The following is a 25,330-nucleotide window of genomic DNA, read 5'->3' as shown; positions in this document are numbered from 1 at the left end:
TTTTTGCCCCATTGTGGAAGATACTGTTTAAGATGTTCCATGTATCTGAATTATTTATTAAATAAATATTTTTTTCTAATGGTATAATATGTCTTGTCATTTCTCTCTCTTTCAAAATAAAATCACAAAAGTATTTTGGCTACATAGTACAGCCATTTGTGTGCCTTTTGTGGGTGTTGGATGGATGGGGACAGAGTGGACTTTAATTTCTTTATTTTGATAGAATTTAAGTAAGTCATATTAGATCAGTGTCTAACACAAACTATGAGACAGGTATACTTTTAGCCAACCGTGACCAGAAATATCCTTATTTTGATAGATTTTACACCTGTTGTTACTCTAAAAATACATGATGCAAAGACATTTTGGGGGCTTTAAAAAAAAAATCTGGGGGAGTATGCCCAGACCCCCCCCCTCCCCAAAAGAGGCTTAGCCCCCCTATCCATGGATCTCTAGTGACATTACTGATCAGAAGTATCCGGTGCGAGAGAGGCAGATTTAGGTTGCAAGGGTCAAAGTTGTACAGAAGGTGCAGGAAGATGGGTCAAGGGGGAGGGATCCTGAGAGGCTCCTGGTGAGTAGTATAGTTTTTGCCAGTACAGTACAGGGCCTACGAATTAAATGTGCTTCAGTAAGGTTGGCTTTTTAGCGTTCATTGCCATGGTTATCAACTGTACCTTAGGAATGGAATGCAAATCACAGTATTTGTTTTTGCGGCAGCAGCAGAGAAGTACTTTGGGTTACGAGATTTTACTGCTGCATTGCAGGGGGTGTCCCATCGCCTGGTGTAGGATTTAGATGGGGTTAAAATAGTGGAATGTGGTGGTGTTTTTTTAATGGGTGTAGGGTTAATAGTTAGCAGGGTCATTTTTTATTTCGTTTTTCTCATTTTTGTATCACAAAGTGTAATTAATTGTATTATCCGGTCCAGTTGGTGGCGATAATGTAACATTATATTAAATGCCATCCGCCGTTAAGCACCGAATAATAAGAAGAAGTCAGTGGACAAGGGACCAGGAAGCTTTAGCCACAGCTAGCCAGCTAAGACCAACACCCTGATATCAAACATGCTTGCTGATGGTCAATTTTTAAATCTACGAAATAGATTTAAGAAAGACGCTGAACTTCTCATGCAAGGGGTTTCAGCAGGTGACAGCAACGAAAAGAGTAAGTGAACGGTATACTTTAGCCATGAAAATTCCTTCGTTTGCTGCCCTCAGTTGCTAGCACAAAGAACTGAATTTCAAAAATAGTAAACGTATCAATGAATGAGACGTAAATAACTTATTTGTTCTGTGTCGTTGCTTATCATCCAATTTCTTATCGCTATTAATATAAAGTTAACTAGCTAGCTTTCTAAAGTTGAGTCTTTACGCCTCTACAGAACTGTAAGGAAAATCTTCTAGTTAACGTCAGCTGACGTTAATGATTGTCTGGAATGTAACGGTAGCTGCCTGCATTTATTTTACAGCTGGCACATTAAGTATGGGCTCATATAGCCAACATTGTGCATCAAACAGGAGGGCCAGTAGGCAGATTTGACAACAGAACACGTGTCTTAACTTTTGGGCTTAAACTGGGCAGCATGCCACTGATTCTTGATTGTTGATTGTCTTAAAAAGCTGTGTCAGCACTGCAGCAACACGATAGTTTCAGAGTATACTTCTGTACTGGAGACTTACCCCAGTGTCTCCATAAACTGATATGCCTTAATTGACCGATTCAGACTTAGGAAATGTACACCTTTCCTAAGCACTTCTCAGTAGTTGGTATTCAGACTTACCTTCTTCTTCTTTAAGATTTTATGTCAGACTACACCTATTGGTGTATTGCCTCCCCCTACTGTACGGGGTATTGAAACAAAAAATATTTCATTGCAGGAAGAGGGGGGGTGACCTGACAAGATACAAAAAAATCATCAAAATCCATCACACCCCTTCAATCACAGTTCACATCACATCCCTAAACAGGCTCTGTGTGCGCTGTGTAGTTGATAACCAATGCAATAAAAGACCACCTTAACATGCAACATGTCAGGATCCCTCTGTTGCGACGAAATATTATCTAATGTCTACTCCTACTACCATTAGTTCTTCAACTTCACTCCATTCTTCTCACCGCCTCGGCATAGGAGACATACGGGAAAGCCCTTATACTTACCACCTCAGTCTCCTTCACCCTAACATGTTCCCCGACCACAATTTCAGCATTTAGGCTCAGCTGGCATGCGATACCTCTCCCGTCTACATACAGCTGATAGATTACCAAATATTTAGCATTTATTACACTGCATGGGTTTGGGCACGAAGGCTCTCACAGGGTATCTCATAAAACTAAAATACATGTGAGAAGGGAGAGACTCTTCATCAAAAAACTATAGAATGGACCATGCGGGTCAGTCGGTGTGCATCAACCACTTGATGCAATTCTTCACGTATATCCTTTGCTTTTACTTCTAGTGCCACCCCAGAGAAAACACCCTTGATAGGCGCCCTGCTTTGAAGATTCACACGTGACACATTCCAATCTGATATATTTTCTTGAGGCCCAGAGCACACTTCTTCTGTCTCATAGATACACAAAAAATGAAAATAAGCCCACTTCTCGTTACGCTGAGCAACACTACGTCACCTGTTTATAGAGACTTCAATCGGATCTCCCAGGTAACATCACTTATCCAAAACCCTTACTCCGACTGAAAAATAATCATGACTAGGTTTGGATTTACTAGATTCCACTACCACTTTACTTCTCTTATTTCCTTTTGCATTCGCCACTGTAATCAAATCCTCACTCTCCACTCGACAAGTCATCGGATTCAAACAAACATCAACTTCTGCCAATTTCCTGCTGCTCCCAGTATGGGTCCCTTCTTCCCTCTTCAGACTTACCTTATGCACGTGTGTAACAGGATTTGCAGATGTGGGTCCCTTGCTTGCGCTGAATAAATTGAATTCAACTCTCGTGGAGCTTTTATTCAGTAGTGTTTTAAGTACATTTATGTAAAACCATCCATTTTAATTTGTACCTTTTTTTAATTAGAGTTTTCTCGACAGACTCCATAGAATATATGGAGAGAACGGTTCAGAATGTTAGGGATCAATGAAAGAAAGCCATGTAAATACACACAGATTGGTCTCCTTATCAGCACCAATTGGTAGATTGAAAAATACTCTTGTATATTTTTTTGGAGAGCCTTTACGCAGAAAATATATTGGTGAATCAAAAATAGTTGTTTGATTCATCCTGAAAGTTGCCATGTTTAATCAATTAAATATTGGAAGGTGAGAAAAGTGTACAATAGGGGTTGAACAGTAGTCCTATAAAGCTACCCTAACAATCCTCACTAATCACGGAACTGTGATGAATGAATAGTGCTCCAGGTTTAAACTTCTACATATGGTCTGCGTTCCATAATGTTTCAAATAGTCTAAATGTCCCAAATTATTTGTCAACTTTTAATACATTAGTCTATGATATACTTTTGCTCGCGATCATCAGGAACACTCACAGGAACGTGACAGGAAAGACAGTTTCCATAATTCCATTACATAATTTACCTAACACTAAAGTCAGTGACAGTTATAAGTGTATGTGGTTATAACCGACGGTGGCTACCGACAGCGGCTAATATTTAACACGGTACAAAAATACAGTGAAAAGTCTAAAACATTCTACAAGTCATAAATCAACTCTGTAGGTTTGGCACTATACTGTCATTTGTGCATGGCTAAAGAAACCAAAAAGTTCTCAGAAGGAAAAAAAAGAAAACTGACCTCAACATCACTGTAAAGTCCATGGAGAATAAGAGCACCTCCTCCCAGCTGCTCACTGCACTGAGGCTAGGAAACGCTGTCACCACGGATAAATCTACAATAATCGAGAATTTCAATAAGCATTTTTCTACGGCTGGCCATGCTTTCCACCTGGCTACCCTTACCCCGGTCAACAGCTCTGCACCTTCTCCACTATGCAATCTGGTTTCTGAGCTGGTCGTGGGTGCACCTCAGCCACGCTCAAGGTCCTAAACGATATCATAACCGCCATCGATAAACAATACTGTGCAGCCATCTTCATCGACCTGGCCAAGGCTTTTGACTCTGTCAATCACCGTATTCTTATTGGCAGACTCCACAGCCTTGGTTTCTCAAACGACTGCTCCGCCTGGTTCACCAACTACTTCTCAGACAGAGTTCAATGTGCCAAATCGGAGGGCCTGTTGTCCGGACCTCTGGCAGTCTCTAAACGTCCAGACGAGCTTCAGTGCCATACAGCACTCCTTCAGTGGCCTCCAACTGCCCTTAATTGCAAGTAAAACTAAATGCATGCTCTTCAACCGATCGCTGCCCACATCTGCCCGCACGTCTAGCATCACTACTCTGGATGGTTCGGACCTAGAATATGTGGACAACTACAAATACCTATGTGTCTGGTTAGATTGTAAACTCTCCTTCCAGACTCCATTAAGCATCTCCAATCCAAAATTAAATCTAGAATCGGCTTATTTCGCAAAAAAGCATCCTTCACTCATGCTGCCAAACATACCTTTGTAAAACTGACTATCCTACCCATCCTTGACTTCGGCGATGTCATTTACAAAATGGCCTCCAACACTACTCGGATTACATCCAATTTACTATCACAGTTCCATCCGTTTTGTCATCAAAGCCCCATATACTACCCACCACTGCGACTTGTATGCTCTCGTTGGCTGGCCCTCGCTTCATATTCGTCGCCAAACCCACTGGCTCCAGGTCATCTATACGTCTTTGCTAGGTGAAGCCCCGCCTTATCTCAGCTCACTGGTCGCCATAGCAGCATGCGCTCCAGCAGGTATATTTCACTGGGTATCTCCAAAGCCAACTCCTCCATTTGCTGCCTTTCCTTCCAGTTCTCTGCTGCCAATGACTGGAACGAATTGCAAAAATCACTGAAGCTGGAGACTCATATCTTCCTCACTAACTTTAAGCATCAGCTGTCAGAGCAGCTTACCAATCATTGCACCTGTACACAGCCCATCTGTAAATAGCCCACCCAACTACCTCACCCCCATATTGTTTTATTGTTGTTGTTTTTTTTCTCCTTTGCACCCCAGTATCTCTACTTGCACATTCATCTTCTGCACATCTATCACTCCAGTGTTTAATTGCTAGATTGTAATTATTTCGCCACTATGGCCTATTTATTGCCTTACCTCCCTAATCTTACTACATTTGCGCACACTGTATATAGAGTTTTCTATTGTCTTATTGACTTTATGTTTGTTTATCCAATGTGTAAATTTGTGTTGTTTGTGTCGCACTTCTTTGCTTAATCTTGGCCAGGTCGCAGTTGTAAATGAGAACGTGTTCTCAATTGGCCTACCTGGTTAAATAAATAAAGGTTGGAAAAAAAATTCATCCCTGCAAATTACAAGGCCAGCATTTCATAAACTTCACTGTGGAAAAGGTGATGTGTTGATATGCTTCATTTTTCTACCATATGACTGGTTTCACATATGTCTCCAGGGGTAGATGTAAAACAATTGTCATTTATATTTACAGTCTCCTAAGCCAAATGGCTTACTCATTTACCTAGCTTTATCAATAGTAGCTCTTATCAATTTGTAAATGACAGTGCATAGAGAATTGTATTATTTCCATCATAAAAAAATTAAGTAGATGTTGTTCCACCGACAAGCTCAACCTTTTCATCGTTTCATCGCATATAAAGGTAGTAGAATGAGGGAATTAGGTCAATGTCTGTAGACATACCTCCACCACACATTAATTTATTTGATCTTCACCCCCTACGAATAGCATGCTATTTTTAAAAAATATATATTATTATTATAATTATTTTTTTTTGTATTACTTTTTACCCCTTTTTCTCCCCAATTTTGTGTAGGTTCAGTCTTGTCCCATCGCTACAACTCCCCTACAGACTCGGAAGAAACAAAGGTTGAGAGCCTTGCATCCTCCGAAACACGACTCCGCCAAACCGCACTGTTTCTTGACACACTGCTTGCTTATCCCGGACCAATGTGTCGGAGGAAACACCGTACCCTTGCGACAAAAGTTAGCATGCATGCACCCGGCCGCCACAAGGAGTCGCTAGAAAGCAAAGGGTCAAGGATAAACCCTCCCCTAACCAGGATGATGCTGGGCCAATTGTGTGCCGCCTCAAGGGTGTCGCTGCCGGCTGTGACAGATTGGATCGAACCTGGATCTGTAGTGATGGTTCTAGCACTGCGATGCAGTGCCTTAGACCACTGCGCCACTCGGGAGGCCCGTAGCATGCTATTCTCATTCTTAAGTTCAAGGTCAGAATACATGTAGGGAGAAAAATGCATAAAAGGAATTACGTTCCATTTACTGTATGTGCGCATAACTCGTCGGAGTGCCACCCCCTAGTTAACAGGCTAGAAGAAACAGCAGACCCATCATTGGCTGGCTGGATGATCCAGTCCAGGCTATTCTTTTACGCTGACACTGTTTTTTGCTAAATTATTAATTTTAAATATCTACTTCTTTTTTTATACTATTAAATACCTTTTTTAAATTGCTATTTTAATTGTCTAGTAAGCTGACAGCTGCAGCTTGGTGGGTCTGATTTCAACTAGAGTACATTTTTGTAAATTAGAGATGAATAAATAGGCTTTTCAAAAAGTATGCTTATAGCATGAGAGGCAGTTTAATCCTGAAATGTATTGAACCTTAAAAGGTGCAGCGTTTTGGGCACCTTCTGTTCTCATATTCTGGTGTAAATTCTATCAGGTTTCATAGCCTCTTTGTACACTTTTGCCTTGTTGCATTAGTGGTGACCAGGTTTTTGGCAGGCAGACAATATTCAGTATTTAACTCAAGGATGCTTATTAGTAGGCTGTAGCCTAGGCTATCATCATACATAGGCCTAGCTAGATTGTGTAGCGCCCTTCAACAAATCCCAAAACGTTCAACTGTGTGGGAGCAAATAATCACACACTTTCTCTAGGCCTTTTGTGTTTCTTTTGAAATGAAAAATCTACTCATTGTGAAAAGTGATGATTTAGGACCATGCCTACTGCATTCCCAATGACCATGGAATTTTGCCTCAAACTTGCAGGTCAAGAAGAGAAAGATGACAAACCACTTCCTCGGATCAACCGCCATTCCGTCTTCTGGATTGTGGCTTCTGTCGGCTTGACTTACTATTTCGACTTCCTCCGCGTCATCACGGAGAATGGCGATATCAGAAGGTGTTGTAGTGATGAAAAAACCTTTTGTACTCAAACTAATCCAGCTAAATTGAAGATAAAAGGGGACAAGTGTGTGTGTGTATAGGTCATCTGTGATTAGTAATCAAAAGGGGTCGTCAGCCTGGATCCAAAATGGATCATTTTGTCTCTGGATTGTAGTCTTGAATCGCTCGTATTGAAGTGAATTCCACTGGCCAGAAAATAACCAACATTCTGTTTGGTCTTAGGTTACTAAAGGGTAGATTGGTCACTAATTGGAAAAATTATTTATGATTGCATTTCATGAAAGAACCAAACCACAAGATCCTGTCATGTATTTGCTGCTTATGTGTTTTGTATTGTTTTCCAGCTGGTGGTTCAATGTTGGTGTGATACTGCTGGGAATATGCCTAGCTTTGGCCATGTTTTGCATCGTATACCTGGAATGGTTTAAGGGAATACAGCACTATGATCATGAGTACCCTGCGATTCCTCCTATCACCACAGCAGCCTTCCTCGCAGCATCATGCAGGTAATACATGGATACATGCTAACCCATTCATAGACGCTAACCCATTCATAGACGCTAACTACAGTGCCTTCAGAAAGTATTCACTAGTATTCACAATACCCTATATTGTTAAAGTGGAATTATTTTTTGGGACATTTTTTACAAATTAATTAAAAATGGAAAGCTGAAATGTCTTTAGTCAATAACCCATTTTTTTATGGCAAGCCTAAATAAATTCAAGAGAAAAATGTTAAAGTTAACATGATTTTTGAATGACTACATCTTCTATGTACCCCACACATACAATTATCGGTAAGATCCCTCAGTCGAGAAGTTAATTTCTAACACAGATTCAACCACAAAGATCAGGGAGGTTTTCCAATGCCTCGGTAAGAAGAGCACCTATTGGTAGATGGGTAAAAGTAATAATAAAGTAGACATTGAATATCCCTTTGAGCATGGTAAAGTTATTAATAGAGGTTGACCGATTATGATTTTTCAACACCGATACCGATTATTGGAGGACCAAAAACCCCGATACCGATTAATCGGCCAATTTTTACAATGTATTTGTAATAATGACAATTACAACAATACTGAATGAACACTTATTTTAACTTAATATAATACATCAATAAAATCAATTTAGCCTCAAATAAATAATGAAACATGTTCAATTTGGTTTAAATAATGCAAAAAAAAAGTGGTGAAGAAAGTAAAAGTGCAATATGTGCCATGTAAAAAAGCTAACGTTTAAGTTCCTTGCTCAGAACATGAGAACACATGAAAGCTGGTGGTTCCTTTTAACATGAGTCTTCAATATTCCCAGGTAAGAAGTTTTAGGTTGTAGTTATTATAGGAATTATAGGACTATTTCTCTCTATACCATTTGTTTTTCATATACCTTTGACTACTGGATGTTCTTATAGGCACTTTAGTATTGCCAGTGTAACAGTATAGCTTCCGTACCTCTTCTCACTCCTACCTGGGCTCGATCCAGGAACACAATGACAACCGCCACCCTCGAAGCAGCGTTACCCATGCAGAGCAAGGGGAACAACTACTCCAAGTCTTAGAGCGAGTGACGTTTGAAACACTATTAGCGAGCACCCCGCTAACTAACTAGCCATTTCACATCACATCGTTACACCAGCCTAATCTCGGGAGTTGATAAGCTTGAAGTCATAAACAGCAGAGCTGCTGGCAAAACGCACGAAAGTGCTGTTTGAATATGAATGCTTATGAGCCTGCTGGTGCCTACCATCGCTCAGTCAGACTGCTCTATCAAATCATAGACTTAATTATAACATAATAACACACAAATGCGAGCCTTAGGTCATTAATATGGTCGAATCCGGAAACTTTCATCATGAAAACAAGACGTTTATTCTTTCAGTGAAATACGGAACCGTTCCGTATTTTATCTAACGGGTGGCATCCATCAGTCTCTAAATATTCCTGTTACATTGCACAACCTTCAATGTTATGTCATAATTACGTAAAATTCTGGCAAAAAAAGTTTGCAATGAGCCAGGTGGCCCAAACTGTTGCATATACCCTGACTCTGCGTGCAATGAACGCAAGAGAAGTGACACAATTTCACCTGGTTAATATTGCCTGCTAACCTGGATTTATTTTAGCTAAATATGCAGGTTTAAAAATATATACTTCTGTGTATTGATTTTAAGAAAGGAATCGGTGTTTATGGTTAGGTACACGTTGGCACAACAACCGTCCTTTTTCGCGAATGCGCACTGCATCAATTATATGCAAAGCAGGACACGCTAGATAAACTAGTAATATCATCAACCATGTGTAGTTATAACTAGTCATTATGATTAAGTTTAATGCTAGCTAGCAACTTACCTTGGCTTCTTGCTGCATTTGTGCAACAGGCGGGTTCCTCGTGAGGCAGGTGGTTGGAGCGTTGGACTAGTTAACCGTAAGGTTGCAAGATTGAATCCCTGAGCTGACCAGGTAAAAATATGTCGTTCTGCCCCTGAACGAGGCAGTTAACCCACCGTTCCTAGGCCGTCATTGAAAATAAGAATGTGTTCTTAACTGACTTGCCTAGTTAAATAAAGGTTAAATAAAGCTGTAAAAAAATATATATAATAATAATCGGCATCCAAAATGACCAATTTCCGATTATGAAACTTGAAATCGGCCCTAATTAATTGGCCATTAATCAGTCGATCTCTAGTTATTAATTACACTTTGGATGGTGTATCAATACACCCAGTCACTGTAAAGATACAGGCATCCTTCCTAAATCAGTTGCCAGAGAGGAATGTATCATGGATTTCACAATGAGGCCAATGGGAATTTTAAAACAGTTTAATGGCTGTGATGGGAGAATACAATGTTGTTGATCCATCCTCAGTTGTTACTCCACAATACTATCTTAAATGACAGACTGAAAAGATGGGAGCCTGTACATAATAAAATATTCTAAAACGTGCAACCTGTTTCCAATAAGCCACTAAAGTAAAACTGTCAAATGTGGCAAAGAAATTAGCTTCATGGTCTGAATACAAAGCGTTAGGTTTTACAACACATCACATTTACAAGCATGGTGGTGGCTGCATCATGCTATGGGTATGCTTTTCATCTGCAAGGACTAAGGGGGGGGGGAATAGTGCTAAGCACAGGCAAATCCTAGAAAACCTCGTTCAGTCTGCTTTCCAAGAGATACTGACAGACATTCACCTTCCAGCAGGGAAACCTAAAACACAAGGCCAAATATTCGCTGGAGTTGCTTACCCAAAACGACAATGAATGTTCCTTCGTGACCTAGTTACATTTTTTTTACATAAATCAGCTTGAAAATCTAATGCAAGACTTGAAAATGGCTGTCAATAAATGTTAGAATCACTTTTTTCAGCGATTACAGCTGTCTTTCTGGATAAGTCTCTAAGAGCTTGAATACTTTTTTTAAATAATGTGCAAATATTGTACAATCCAGGTGTGCAAAGCTCTTAGAGACTTATCCAGAAAGATTCACAGCTGTAATCACTGCCAAAAGTGATTTTAACATTTATTGATTGACTCAGGGTGTGAACACTTAGGTAAATGAGATTTCATTTTCAAAAAATGTCTAAAAACATGTTTTAATTGAGTTATTATTGTAAAATATTTGTCACCTGGTAAAATAAGACATCTGGGGTTTTGTGTGTAGTAGATGGGAGAGAAAAAAATCTATTTAATAAATATTTTTATTCCGGCTGTAACAGAACTCTTAAAGCAAAGGCCGCTATTAAGTGGCTATTATCACATCAAGTGATGTTTTAATACGCATCACTGCATCCCATATCAAAAGGTTGGCCACTCCTCTTTAAAATCCCTTAGATCACTTCATTGCTGCCTTTTTGTTTACAACGCTCTACAAGCTTCTGACTTACATAACTTCATTGTTAAATTGTAAGAGCATGAAATACCAAACGCTTTCACATGGTTGGTTAACTCTTTCTCTAGTCTCCACTGAACTAGGTAAATCTGGTTTTAGTTTAAACACTCCACATTTTTGGAATCACAAGGGCAGTTTAAAACCCTGATGAGAAATGAGTTCACCGAGGTGTGCAATTGTTTTCATTGACTTTAATCATTTGTTTATGATGCCTGTGATGTTTGGTTTTCTAATGTAATGTACTTGTTTTATTTTATGTCCTCAACACACCATTGAAAATAAGTCAAGGGGTATGGATGCTTTCTGAAAGCACTGTACCTTTAGCGCCTATTGACAATAGTATCTTCTGGCCGGTGGAGTTTTGTTAAGACCCCGGGGCTCATTCTGAACATGTAAAACACATTGCTTGCGGTACGGTTTTGGAAACATAAGGAACGTAATTTTCATGTCAGTGATAAATCATTTTCAAAAAACAAAAGGTTACGTTACACACCTTTTAATAGGTTGAGGGATAGTGTTCCCGCATGGCAATATCTCCAGGTTACAGCGCTTGTTAATGGAAGACAAACTGAAGACGTATGCAAACAACGATTATTGATGCTTATAAACGTTAAAACAGCGCGGGAATTGTAGCTCACATGCAGCCAACTGTGGGTGACTCTAACCGCTGAAAACTACTGATAATAAGGGTTTTAGAGTTAATATCTAGCTAATTACATAATGCTTTCGGTTAGTAAGTTGTAAGCCTATTTTACAATCTCTCCAATGATAATCACAATGATCTTGGTCTCAAGCACATTTGTTTTTTTTTCTTCTCCCCAGTTTTAATATAGCACTGTGGCCTGTGTGGTCGTTCCTCACCCCCGTCCTCCTGTTTACCCAGTTCATGGGAGTTGTTATGCTCATATCAATGCTTGGGTGAGATGTTAAGGTAAGATGCCAACATTTAAATAAATATGCTCTTATGAACCAACAATATAGATTTTGTAAGAATCGCTATTATAAACAATATTTTTAATTGTTAAATCCAATACCTTCTATCTCTCCAAAATTTAAATCCAGATTGAATAAAACATTTTTGAATCCTATGAATCTCAATGTAGTTTTATTGTGTAAGAATTGGTATTGTTAGTATTTGTTAATTCCAATACTTATCCCTAATTTCAAAATTATATTATTATACTGAACAAAAATATAAACTCAATATGAGCTGAAATAAAAGATCCCATACCTTTTCCATATGCAATAAAAGCTTATTTCTCCAATTTTCTGCACATATTTGGTTACATCTCAGTTAGTGAGCATTTCTCCTTTGCCAAGATAATCCATCCATTTGACATCAAGAAGCTGATTAAACAGCATGATCATTACACAGGTGCACCTTGTGCTGGTGACAATAAAAGGCCACTAAAATGTGAAGTTTTGTCACAACACAATGTCTCAAGTTTTGAGGGAGTGTGCAATTGGCATGCTGACTGCAGAAATGTCCACCAGAGCTGTTGCCAGAGAATGTAATGTTAATTTCTTTACTATACTTTATTTTAAAGAATTTGGCAGTACTTCACCACTGCAGACCACATGTAACCACGCCAGCCCAGGACCTCCACATTCGGCTTCTTCACCTGCGGGATTGTCTGAGACCAGCCACCTAGACAACTGATGAAACTGTGGATTATTTATTTTTGTAATAAAGCCCTTGTGTGGTGAAAACTCATTCTGATTGGGTGGGAGCTGGCTCCTCAAGTGTGTGGGCCGATGCCCTCCCAGGCCCACCCGTAGCTGCACCCCTGCCCAGTCGTGAAATCCATCGATTAGGGACACATTTATTTCAATTGAATGATTTCCTTATATGAACTGTAACTCAGTAAAATCGTTGAACTTGTACCATGTTGCGTTCATATGTTTGTTCAGAGAGCTTAAGTTATTATTGGTACTTAAGTACCTACTTCGGAATGCAATTATTTTTGTTTATTTTACAGTACTAAAGCCTGTGAATGACTACAGTTTGACTGACTTTTAAAATTAAAATAAAAAAAGTTTTACATGCATATATTATATTTAAGAAATTAACAAAGCATTAAGTGCTTTAATAGTTTTTGTATGTTTTTGAATAAATGTTTAGTTTTCTTTGATTCAGAAAGCTAATGTGTCTGCTTAAATTCTGTAAAATATTTCTACAACTTTTTGTTATATAAGTGCATTGTTGCTAATGTCAACCTTGTTTTCCCCTATTGTTGGCAAAAAGACTAACCTTAAGAAACATTGATATGAACTTGAGTCTCTTTATTTGGTAACATTGTGTTTATAATGGGTCTGAACAAACTTCTTTCCCACCAGGTGTGTTTCCACCAAACTGATTTATTGTGGATAAAAATCAGTGCGTGTCAAGGTAGGCGTTAAAGTACATTTTGTGTGCATTAAGTGTTCATATAGGCTTACTGAACAAACATCTAAAGTTCAATGTGTTTCCATCGCATTTTCAAATCTAGCGATAGTTTTGTCACACAAATGTGTGTTAAATAGCAAATACAGTGCAGGTAGGCCAGTCTACATGATGAAATTATTATTTATTATTTTATTTGTCGAATTGCAGGCAAGCGTCCATCATCATGTCACCAGAATAAGACCCTCGAAATGTATTGGAATGGAGCATCAAGATCACCATGCACTTTCACCACCCAGTGAAGTTCAGAATTAATTCAATCTGTAGCCTAATAAACTGCATGGTTTTCCGAGTCGTAGTGGGACGACCACACACCATATCATCGCGTGACTCCCAAGTTTACCCTGATATGATGGTTATATCAATAATTAGTTGAAATACATTTTACAGACAAAAATAACCCACTATGTCGAAATAACATCTGTGGCATTTATGAAATTCCGTCACAGCTGTCCAGGTTTGTGTATGTTATACGGTATGACTTTACTCGCATAAAAACTGGATGGAAACGTGGTTTGTAATGTACAACTGTTGTTGGCCTTCAATCGAAAACACTCAAACGTCAATCCAAGGGAAATGTCAATATATATCCCTAATATTTGGTTCAATATTTTTGGCATACAATGACAAAGGGAAGTTGGAACCCCACCATGCATGACCAACAAAATAGTTTGGCAAGATGAACTGAAGGCAAACGATGAGCAAAATGACTGCTTCCAATCGAAGCTTATTTCTCAATTTTTTTCGCACATATTTGGTTACAGATGTTGCTCTCTGGTTTTGTGATGAAACAGGTGTGGTTGAATTTATTCTGACACTGTTTTCTCGGCCTCATGGTGTAAAGGCATATGAACTAACAGGTTATAAAGCAAATGTCACACCTGTTCCAGCTCTCTCTCCAGCACTCGTCGCTGGTCTACTAACCCCCGGCCTTGGAAACCATTATTATGCATACCTGCTCCCCATCATTACGCACACCTGGACTTCATCACCTTGATTACCTTCCCTTTATTTAGCCCTCAGTAGCCTCAGTCATCAGGCAGTATTGGTTTGTGTTCACGTTCAGTACGCGTCTCCTATTTTTGTTTATTTGTCTTTTTTATCAATAAATACTCACCTTCTGCACCTGTGAGTGTCTTCGTTACAGCAAACAATGCAATTATCACAACACATAGGTTGTAATATGGCTTTTTTTCCTGGCTTGGCTTCCCCAGTGATTTTACTCACGCACCGCTACTGCAGCAAACACGTTCCCCACACGCTAGGAATTTCTTTCCCCCAACGTTATAATGAAAAATGACCCTTGGGACACACTCTTTTTACACAATTTTCCCCGGTGGGCGTTCACGGTGGTCATAGATTTCAGCGTGCGTTTGAAAATCCATAAATGTATAATTATTGTGCAATTTATAGGCTACATTGAGGTTTTCCTTTCATTATTTTTGGCTATCTGGCATTAGTGTATTAGCATACATTTTAGGGCCTAGCTGTACACTCTAAAAAGAAAAGGTTCCTTGAGGATCCTTTAGGATAATATAAGGTTAAAAAAGGAACCTTTAAAGTGAAACTGCACCATTTTTTGAACTTCATATTCATCATCTCTAGCACCACCCCAACATCAACATACTGTATGTGAAAATGGTGTCTTTCTATGTTTTGTACTAAAAAAGATAGAGGAAGATCCGTGTTTCCAATTATGTGCATTGTTATTTTGACCAATTGTGATTAGGCATTGCCTACTAATTGTCTACTAATTGGTTGTTGATGTATAAACTCAGCAAAAAAAAAACGTCCTCTCACTGTCAACTGCGTTTATTTTCAGCAAACTTAACATGTGTAAATATTTATATGAACGTAACAAGACTCAACAACTGAGACACAAAATGAACAAGTTCCACAGACATGTGACTAACAGAAATGGAATAATGTGTCCCTGAACAAAGGGGGGTCAAAATCAAAAGTAACAGTCAGTGTGGCCACCAGCTGCATTAAGTACTGCAGTACATCTCCTCCTCATGGACTGCACCAGATTTGCCCATTCTTGCTGTGAGATGTCACCTCGCTCTTCCACCAAGGCACCTGCAAGTTTCCGGACATTTCTGGGAGGAACACTGACATTCCTGCCTTGCAGGAATCGTATGGCTGGTGGCATTGTCATGTTGGAGGGTCATGTCAGGATGAGCCTGCAGGAAGGGTACCACATGAGGGAGGAGGATGTCTTCCCTGTAACGCACAGCGTTGAGGTTGCCTGCAATAACAACAAGTTCAGTCCGATGATGCTGTGACACACCGCCCCAGACCATGACGGACCACCTCCAAATCGATCCTGCTCCAGACTACAGGCCTCGGTGTAACGCACATTCCTTAGACGATAAATGCGAATCCGACCATCAGCCCTGGTGAGACAAAACCACAACTCGTCAGTGAAGAGCACTTGTTGCCAGTCCTGTCTGGTCCAGCGACGGTGGGTTTGTGCCCATAGGCGGCGTTGTTGCCGGTGATGTCTGGTGAGGACCTGCCTTACAACAGGCCTACAAGCCCTCAGTCCAGCCTCTCAGCCTATTGCGGACAGTCTGAGCACTGATGGAGGGATTGTGCGTTCCTGGTGTAACTCAGGCAGTTGTTGTTGCCATCCTGAGCCGGTCCCGCAGGTGGGATGTTCGGATGTACCGATCCTGTGCAGGTGTTGTTACACATGGTCTGCCACCGCGAGGACAATCAACTGTGCGTCCTGTCTCCCTGTAGCCCTGTAGTCTTATGGCGTCTCACAGTACGGACTTTGCAATTTATTTCCCTGGCCACATCTGCAGTCCTCATGCCTCCTTGCAGCATGTCGAAGGCACGTTCACGGAGATGAGCATCTCCTTTTACTGTTTTTCAGAGTCAGTAGAAAGGCCTGTTTAGTGTCCTAAATTTTCATAACTGTGACCTTAATTGCCTACCGTCTGTAAGCTGTTAGTGTCTTAACGATCATTCCACGGGTGCATGTTCATTCATTGTTTATGTTTCATGGAACAAGCATGGGAAACAGTGTTTAAACCCTTTACAATGAAGATCTGTAAAGTTATTTGGATTTTTACGAATTATCTTTGAAAGACAGGGTCCTGAAAAAGGTACATTTTTTTTGCTGAATTTATTTATATAAATCATGTAATGTAGTCTTCGTTTTTCATCTGCTAGCCAAGTTACATAGCCTGTAATGTTAGCTGATAATTGTTGTATAATTGTTGGTATGATTTAGTTCATGCTAGCTAGTTAAAGTTACTGTAACTTTAGCTAGATATATTACATTTAACATTTACATTTAAGTCATTTAGCAGACGCTCTTATCCAGAGCGACTTACAAATTGGTGCATACACCTTATGACAACCAGTGGAACAGCCACTTGCATCTAAATCTTGTTGGGGGAGAAAGGGGGGTGAGAAGGATTACTTACCCTTACTTACCCTATCCTAGGTATTCCTTGAAGAGGTGGGGTTTCAGGTGTCTCCGGAAGGTGGTGATTGACTCCGCTGTCCTGGCGTCGTGAGGGAGTTTGTTCCACCATTGGGGGCCAGAGCAGCGAACAGTTTTGACTGGGCTGAGCGGGAACTGTACTTCCTCAGTGGTAGGGAGGCGAGCAGGCCAGAGGTGGATGAACGCAGTGCCCTTGTTTGGGTGTAGGGCCTGATCAGAGCCTGGAGGTACTGAGGTGCCGTTCCCCTCACAGCTCCGTAGGCGAGCACCATGGTCTTGTAGCGGATGCGAGCTTCAACTGGAAGCCAGTGGAAGAGCGGAGGAGCGGGGTGACGTGAGAGAACTTGGGAAGGTTGAACACCAGACGGGCTGCGGCGTTCTGGATGAGTTGTAGGGGTTTAATGGCACAGGCAGGGAGCCCAGCCAACAGCGAGTTGCAGTAATCAAGACGGGAGATGACAAGTGCCTGGATTAGGACCTGCGCCGCTTCCTGTGTGAGGCAGGGTCGTACTCTGCGGATGTTGTAGAGCATGAACCTACAGGAACGGGACACCGCCTTGATGTTAGTTGAGAACGTCAGGGTGTTGTCCAGGATCACGCCAAGGTTCTTAGCGCTCTGGGAGGAGGACACAATGGAGTTGTCAACCGTGATGGCGAGATCATGGAACGGGCAGTCCTTCCCCGGGAGGAAGAGGAGCTCCGTCTTGCTGAGGTTCAGCTTGAGGTGGTGATCCGTCATCCACACTGATATGTCTGCCAGACATGCAGAGATGCGATTCGCCACCTGGTCATCAGAAGGGGGAAAGGAGAAGATTAATTGTGTGTCGTCTGCATAGCAATGATAGGAGAGACCATGTGAGGTTATGACAGAGCCAAGTGACTTGGTGTATAGCGAGAATAAGAGAGGGCCTAGAACAGAGCCCTGGGGGACACCAGTGGTGAGAGCGCGTGGTGAGGAGACAGATTCTCGCCACGCCACCTGGTAGGAGCGACCTGTCAGGTAGGACGCAATCCAAGCGTGGGCCGCGCCGGAGATGCCCAACTCGGAGAGGGTGGAGAGGAGGATCTGATGGTTCACAGTATCGAAGGCAGCCGATAGGTCTAGAAGGATGAGAGCAGAGGAGAGAGAGTTAGCTTTAGCAGTGCGGAGCGCCTCCGTGATACAGAGAAGAGCAGTCTCAGTTGAATGACTAGTCTTGAAACCTGACTGATTTGGATCAAGAAGGTCATTCTGAGAGAGATAGCGATAGAGCTGGCCAAGGACGGCACGCTCAAGAGTTTTGGAGAGAAAAGAGAGAAGGGATACTGGTCTGTAGTTGTTGACATCGGAGGGATCGAGTGTAGGTTTTTTCAGAAGGGGTGCAACTCTCGCTCTCTTGAAGACGGGAGGGACGTAGCCAGCGGTCAGGGATGAGTTGATGAGCGAGGTAAGGTAAGGGAGAAGGTCTCCGGAAATGGTCTGGAGAAGAGAGGAGGGGATAGGGTCAAGCGGGCAGGTTGTTGGGCGGCCGGCCGTCACAAGACGCGAGATTTCATCTGGAGAGAGAGGGGAGAAAGAGGTCAGAGCATAGGGTAGGGCAGTGTGAGCAGAACCAGCGGTGTCGTTTGACTTAGCAAACGAGGATCGGATGTCATCGACCTTCTTTTCAAAATGGTTGACGAAGTCATCTGCAGAGAGGGAGGAGGGAGGGGGGGGAGGATTCAGGAGGGAGGAGAAGGTGGCAAAGAGCTTCCTAGGGTTAGAGGCAGATGCTTGGAATTTAGAATGGTAGAAAGTGGCTTTAGCAGCAGAGACAGAGGAGGAAAATGTAGAGAGGAGGGAGTGAAAGGATGCCAGGTCCGCAGGGAGGCGAGTTTTCCTCCATTTCCGCTCGGCTGCCCGGAGCCCTGTTCTGTGAGCTCGCAATCGAGCCACGGAGCGGGAGGGGAGGACCGAGCCGGCCTGGAGGATAGGGGACATAGGGAGTCAAAGGATGCAGTAAGGGAGGAGAGGAGGGTTGAGGAGGCAGAATCAGGAGATAGGTTGGAGAAAGTTTGAGCAGAGGGAAGAGAAGATAGGATGGAAGAGGAGAGAGTAGCGGGGGAGAGAGAGCGAAGATTGGGACGGCGCGATACCATCCGAGTAGGGGCAGTGTGGGAAGTGTTGGATGAGAGCGAGAGGGAAAAGGATACAAGGTAGTGGTCGGAGACTTGGAGGGGAGTTGCAATGAGGTTAGTGGAAGAACAGCATCTAGTAAAGATGAGGTCAAGCGTATTGCCTGCCTTGTGAGTAGGGGGAGGGTGAGAGGGTGAGGTCAAAAGAGGAGAGGAGTGGAAAGAAGGAGGCAGAGAGGAATGAGTCAAAGGTAGACGTGGGGAGGTTAAAGTCGCCCAGAACTGTGAGAGGTGAGCCGTCCTCAGGAAAGGAGCTTATCAAGGCATCAAGCTCATTGATGAACTCTCCGAGGGAACCTGGAGGGCGATAAATGATAAGGATGTTAAGCTTGAAAGGGCTGGTAACTGTGACAGCATGGAATTCAAAGGAGGCAATAGACAGATGGGTAAGGGGAGAAAGAGAGAAAGACCACTTGGGAGAGATGAGGATCCCGGTGCCACCACCCCGCTGACCAGAAGCTCTCGGGGTGTGCGAGAACACGTGGGCGGACGAGGAGAGAGCAGTAGGAGTAGCAGTGTTATCTGTGGTGATCCATGTTTCCGTCAGTGCCAAGAAGTCAAGGGACTGGAGGGAGGCATAGGCTGAGATGAACTCTGCCTTGTTGGCCGCAGATTGGCAGTTCCAGAGGCTACCAGAGACCTGGAACTCCACGTGGGTCGTACGCGCTGGGACCACCAGGTTAGGGTGGTCGCGGCCACGCGGTGTGGAGCGTTTGTATGGTCTGTGCAGAGAGGAGAGAACAGGGATAGACAGACACATAGTTGACAGGCTACAGAAAAGGCTACGCTAATGCAAGGAAATTGAATGACAAGCGGACTACACGTCTCGAATGTTCAGAAAGTTGCTTACGTAGCAAGAATCTTATTGACTAAAATGATTAAAATGATACAGTACTGCTAAAGTAGGCTAGCTGGCAGTAGCTGCGTTGTTGACACTACACTAATCAAGTCGTTCCGTTGAGTGTAATAATTCTACAGTGCTGCTATTCGGGGCTAGCTGGCTAGCTAGCAGTGTTGTTTACGTTACGTTGAGTTAAAAGAACGACAATAGCTGGCTAGCTAACCTAGGGAATCGGTCTAGACTACACAATTATCTTTGAAACAAAGACGGCTATGCAGCTAGCCACGATCAAACAAATCAAACCGCTGCACTGCAATGAAACGAAAATGTGAAACCACCTGACCGGGTTGTTGAATTCAAAACAGCAGACGTTGGCTAGCTGTTAGCAGTTAGCTGTTGGCTAGCTAGCAGAGTCTCCTACGTTAAGGACGACAAATAGCTGGCTAGCGAACCTCAGTGAATTAAGATAATCACTCCAAGGCTACACACACTAAACTACACAATTATCTTGGAAACAAAGACAGCTATGTAGCTAGTTAACACTGAACTAATCAAGTCGTACAGTTGAGTGAATAGCACTACAGTGATGCTAATCTGTGTGCGTTAGCTAGCTCCTGGGCGAATAGCAGTGAAGGCTACGTTAGGGCGACGAAATACGATAATTATGCAATTATCTCTGATACAAGGACGGCTATGTAGCTAGCTAAGAAGAATTGCTAAGATTAGACAAATCAACCGTTGTACTATAATGAAATGTAATGAAAAAGTTATAAAAAGTTATACAACCTGCAGAGCGAAGTGCGAATCGCTCAACCGGAACCGGTACATTGCTGTACATTTATCAATATTGATAAATGTACAGCATGTCCTCATTTATACTCATGATAAAGTCTCTCGCCATCTCCTTCCAGCCACCTCTCTTTAAGACTTTAGTCCCTGTCTTATCGTGCGCCTGTCCAGTTAAGTTGTAGAGAGTGTGGGTGCTGTGAGAAACTCAGCCTCCACAAACAGGTATGACACACACACACACACACACACAATACACACACTCAGCCCACACACTCTAGTTGAATCAACATTGTTTTCACGGAATTTCAATTAAATTACGTTGAACCAATGTGGAATAGATGTTGAATTGACGTACTGTATGTGCCCAGTGGGACAGATAGAAAGAGAGATGACCTAATCTAGGTTGTTAAACTTGACAAAAACATTTTTTTATTAGATGTTACATTTCATATCAACTACTCATGTTGAATTTGTCTAATTTATGTATTTCAGGCTGGTATGTCGAGGTGGCCTGCTTTCATAGAGTTTGGGTGCTGTGAGAAACTCAACCTCCACAAACAGGTAAGACACACACACAGATGACCCAATGATACACTCTCACAATCTCTTTCCATCCTCCTCCCTTTAGTCCTGTCTTTCACAGTCCCGTTAAGTGGGTGGGGTGGGTGGGTGGGGGGGGGGGACCACCCAATGCAGGTTATTTTAAACGTGACAAAAATATGTCTTTGATGTTTTTCAGGCTGGTGTATTGGGGCGACCTGTTCTGTCCTCAGTATTTCAGACCAAAGCAAGACAATTTTAAAGATATAGATCTACAAACAGGTTAGCCTCTGTATAAAGTCTTTGGATGTATTTGCAGTGTGATTATAATGTGTTCTGTGTTATTTCTTTCTTTTCCAATTGTAACTGAATGCTCAATGAATGTATTTACAGTGTGATTATTGCGTTCTTCTATCTCTGTCCTCCATCCTCTATATATCTCCGTACTGTCTTGTCATAATCACAGCAACTGATAGCACATACTCAACTTTTACTTGATGATAATCAACGCCATCAATCAATGTAATTTGTGTTACAAATAGAATTGTTAGTAATCCTGTATGTTTCTCTTTTGCTTTGAGTATCACACTACCCGGCAATACATGGATGTGTGCACTGCACTCATTCAAAAGTACTCCTCGTTAAGAGACCAGACAGGGAAGGGATATGTAAGAATTGTTACATTTTCCTACTCACATTAATTCACACACTAGTAACCGTTTTACACCATTGTGCCTACCCAGATCATGATGTGCTAGCTTGGATATATTCTTCTCACATTGTTAAACCATCACATTTCCAGCAGCATAACAAGACCATCTCTAGTTATGTAATTGACTAAGTCTGCTTGTCTGACATCGCTCCTAATATTCCGTCATTACATTTGTCATGTACCCTTTACAGCATGCAGCCGTTCTAATTCTATTGATTCTAATCCAGCCGTTTTATTTCACAACCTCCAATTGAAGTTCTCAAAGTCACTGCAGCCACCCCCCACCACCACCTCAAAGGTAATCCAAGTGGGCTGAATGTCACAGACAGTACAAAGTTAGTCGTTATAGAGTCTAAGGTGTGCTCAGTTGTTAACTTACGGTTTGAAATTTGACTACAGTAACCTTTATTATATATATTTTTAATTCCATCACCTACCGTACCATAAGGATAGAGGGGAATCCCTTTGGAATGAGAACCACGTCCAACTCTTCTGGATGGACAGGAGCTACTAACTGAAGAGCCGGAGGACATTTCCATGGGATTGGGAATGGCAATGGAGATCCATTTCCTTTTTAACTACAGATAATGTCAGGGTTAATTCAACAAGAGAAAAGCTGCTAAATAGATAGTTGAAAATAAAAAGAAGAGAGATGTAATGTTTGGGAAAGAGCAGTGCAAGAAATTCTTAATTCTGCAGGAGTTATTATTAAGGCTATGTGAAAGGATATAGGCCTACAGTCAGTGTCCAGACTTCAGTTATCCTTTAACCCATCTGAACATTTACATTTACATTTAAGTCATTTAGCAGACGCTCTTATCCAGAGCGACTGAACAGTATGTTACAGTTCTCTTGACGTGCCATAGGACTATTTGAAGTCCCAGTCAGTTGACTGTTGAATTTCTATAGCGCAGGAGCTCTTCGGAGCACTCTAAATTGTTAAAACATTTGTGTGGCGCATGGCGAAATAGTACGGAGCTCAATTTGGCTTCTGCATGCCTTCAGAGGCTCCGCAATTGCATCAAACCCTCCATATGAAGCCTCCGAACACATTTTCAGATCAAGCATTGATTGGCTTTTAGTCGAAAGTACAGTAATGGATGTTACCCATATGTGCTGAGTCCATAAAATACACTACATGGTCAATCCAACGTCTGTATTTGCCTTGCAGCATTTACAGTGATATGGCCACTCCAGAGGTCAGGGCATTTCTACTCCTTGCCTTCACGGAGCAGCGCAAAGCTGTTGTAAAGGAAGTGAGCTTTTGTTTATAAAGGACCTTCCTTCCCCACATACCGTCACCCAATCATGTCAATGTGGAGCTATACGGTTTAGATAAACGTCATATTATATTTGTGTATAATTTGCCTATGGACAAAGTTGTTTTTATTGATCCATATTTATTCGACAAAAGCAATGTCAAAAACAAATCATTGTGACATGTTTAATTAAAACATGTATAAGAGACCTTTTTTAAAGATCGACAACATTTTTATCTGTTCGACAGGGGTGGATTTTTCTTTTGTCGAACTTTCTTCATTGTGACATATGCTAATGTTAATGGTGTTTATTTTATATAAATGTCGATTGCCGAATGTGCGTGGGGCACATGATGTCACGAGTAACTATAAAACCCCATTTCATATTTATTTCTAAATGCCTACTGCTTGCAACATAGAACATTTTCAACTATAAAAATAAAGTTTCTGCAGGACAAGGATTGTCCTGACTTTCAAGAATGCCTGAATTGCTTCACCTTGCTTTTTCTGGTTGGCTGGCAAGTTTCACAATCCAATTTCAGATCTGAAGGAGAATGGAGAGGAGAGGAACCTGGCTCTGAGGGGTGGCCAGTCCTCTTCTGGCTTTGTTTTTTCCATGTACCTTTCTGTGTTTTATAATTTTCCTTCAATTCACAAGAAGCTGAATGTCTCACCCGAGAAAGCAGCCAAGTGAGCGAAACGGCGCTTCTCTGTCTCTGTATGTGTAGGCCATCTATCTGATGCTCTCTGGTCAAAAAGAGTATGACATTTTTGCTGCCCATAGAAGGGAAGACAGCATGAATTTGGCATCCCTTGATTTAAAAAAAAAATGAATAAAATAATAGCCAACCAGCGTAGAGCTAAACTTAATGAGGTCAACTCTGAATGGTCCTGACTCACCAAAAAAAATGTGTCAACAGAAGCCAGTTTGTATTTAGCTTCCCTCCAATCATATAACATGAGAGCAATAGACAATTGACAAAAACAACTTGAATTGTTGCATCTCGTTGTGTTGTTGTCCTCCGGTGGTAAGCTAGCTTGCTAAAAATAGCCTTTTCCTAAATTAGCCATGGATGGAGATAGCGATTTGGACTTGTGGTTTTACTTTATTCTCAGTACTGGCCAATGATTATAATGGCGATTCTGATCCAATCATAAATTCATACATTGTGCCACTGGCCTGAGAGGATGGTAGTTCAATATGTAGCTAGATCTAGAAGGCTAATGTTAAGTAGCTAAAGTTGCCCATGAAAGGAAGTTAGGCTAGCGAGCAAACATTTTAGCCAGGTAGCCTAGGACAACAAAACATAAAAGGGCGTATATTGTGACAGAGTCATAGACCGTTTCATCAACATGAGAGAGGAGGATGGCATTGAAGTTTCTCTACAAGTAGGGTGAGTCAACATGTTTTTCTACTTGCATGAACCTACAGCAAGCACATAAACAGAAATCAGAACTATGAACAGCCACATATTTATCTTACATCGACTGGACAAAATTGTTTTTGGTATCTTTTAGATGTCACTGTATTAGACTAAGAATAGGTGATTTTATGATGTCGAATTATTGAAATTGAAATGGTGCTGGATTTTTGGAGTCTTTGAGACTTGCGGAAGATTTCTTTGAGACTTGCGTAAACTCTGTGATTCTAAATCATTCGTTTTTTGTAGTCCAAAACATTAACTTGCTTGACCTTGCTGTTGGTCATGTAACATGCAATGTGCTTTGTGGGCACATGCAGAGAAACCTGGTTGCAGTCTCCTGTTCAGCAATTTTATTCCACTCGTTGTACAACATATCATTTGCCAAAGACACGGTAAATGACCAGGACAAACTTTTTGGCAAATCACAGGAGTGGCAAGGAGTGTAATGTTAGCTAAAACTACTTGTAATAATACTACTGGAGGAGGGTTATGGGTTGAACGTGGACGTGTGTCGCACTTTGAAACCCACGCCCACATTGACATAGTACCTCCCACCAGGCAAAATACTGTGAAAATAGTGTCCCATAATAAAAGGGAAG

General features: G+C 41.5%; 1 protein-coding gene across 2 annotated transcripts; it reads left to right on the top strand.

The window, feature by feature from the left end:
- The first annotated feature begins 932 nt into the window (after positions 1-932).
- LOC118400549 (transmembrane protein 128-like) lies at positions 933-14,680 on the top strand. Of its 2 annotated transcripts, XR_008074561.1 has the most exons (6): positions 933-1,167; positions 7,084-7,216; positions 7,566-7,727; positions 11,935-12,043; positions 12,660-13,501; positions 13,706-14,680. XR_008074561.1 is itself a non-coding variant. In XM_035797516.2 (5 exons), exons 1-4 carry the CDS (start codon positions 1,068-1,070, stop codon positions 12,032-12,034), a joined length of 495 nt encoding a protein of 164 aa, XP_035653409.1. In that variant the 5' UTR covers positions 933-1,067; the 3' UTR covers positions 12,035-12,043; positions 12,660-14,680. The 2 variants fall into 2 exon arrangements, 1 of the variants encoding a protein (XP_035653409.1); XM_035797516.2 differs by having other exon boundaries at positions 12,660-14,680.
- Positions 14,681-25,330: the final 10,650 nt, after the last annotated feature.

This window comes from Oncorhynchus keta, chromosome 21 (assembly GCF_023373465.1).
Source record: "Oncorhynchus keta strain PuntledgeMale-10-30-2019 chromosome 21, Oket_V2, whole genome shotgun sequence".
Taxonomy (NCBI): domain Eukaryota; kingdom Metazoa; phylum Chordata; class Actinopteri; order Salmoniformes; family Salmonidae; genus Oncorhynchus; species Oncorhynchus keta.
This window is presented reverse-complemented; position numbering and strand designations above follow the sequence as displayed.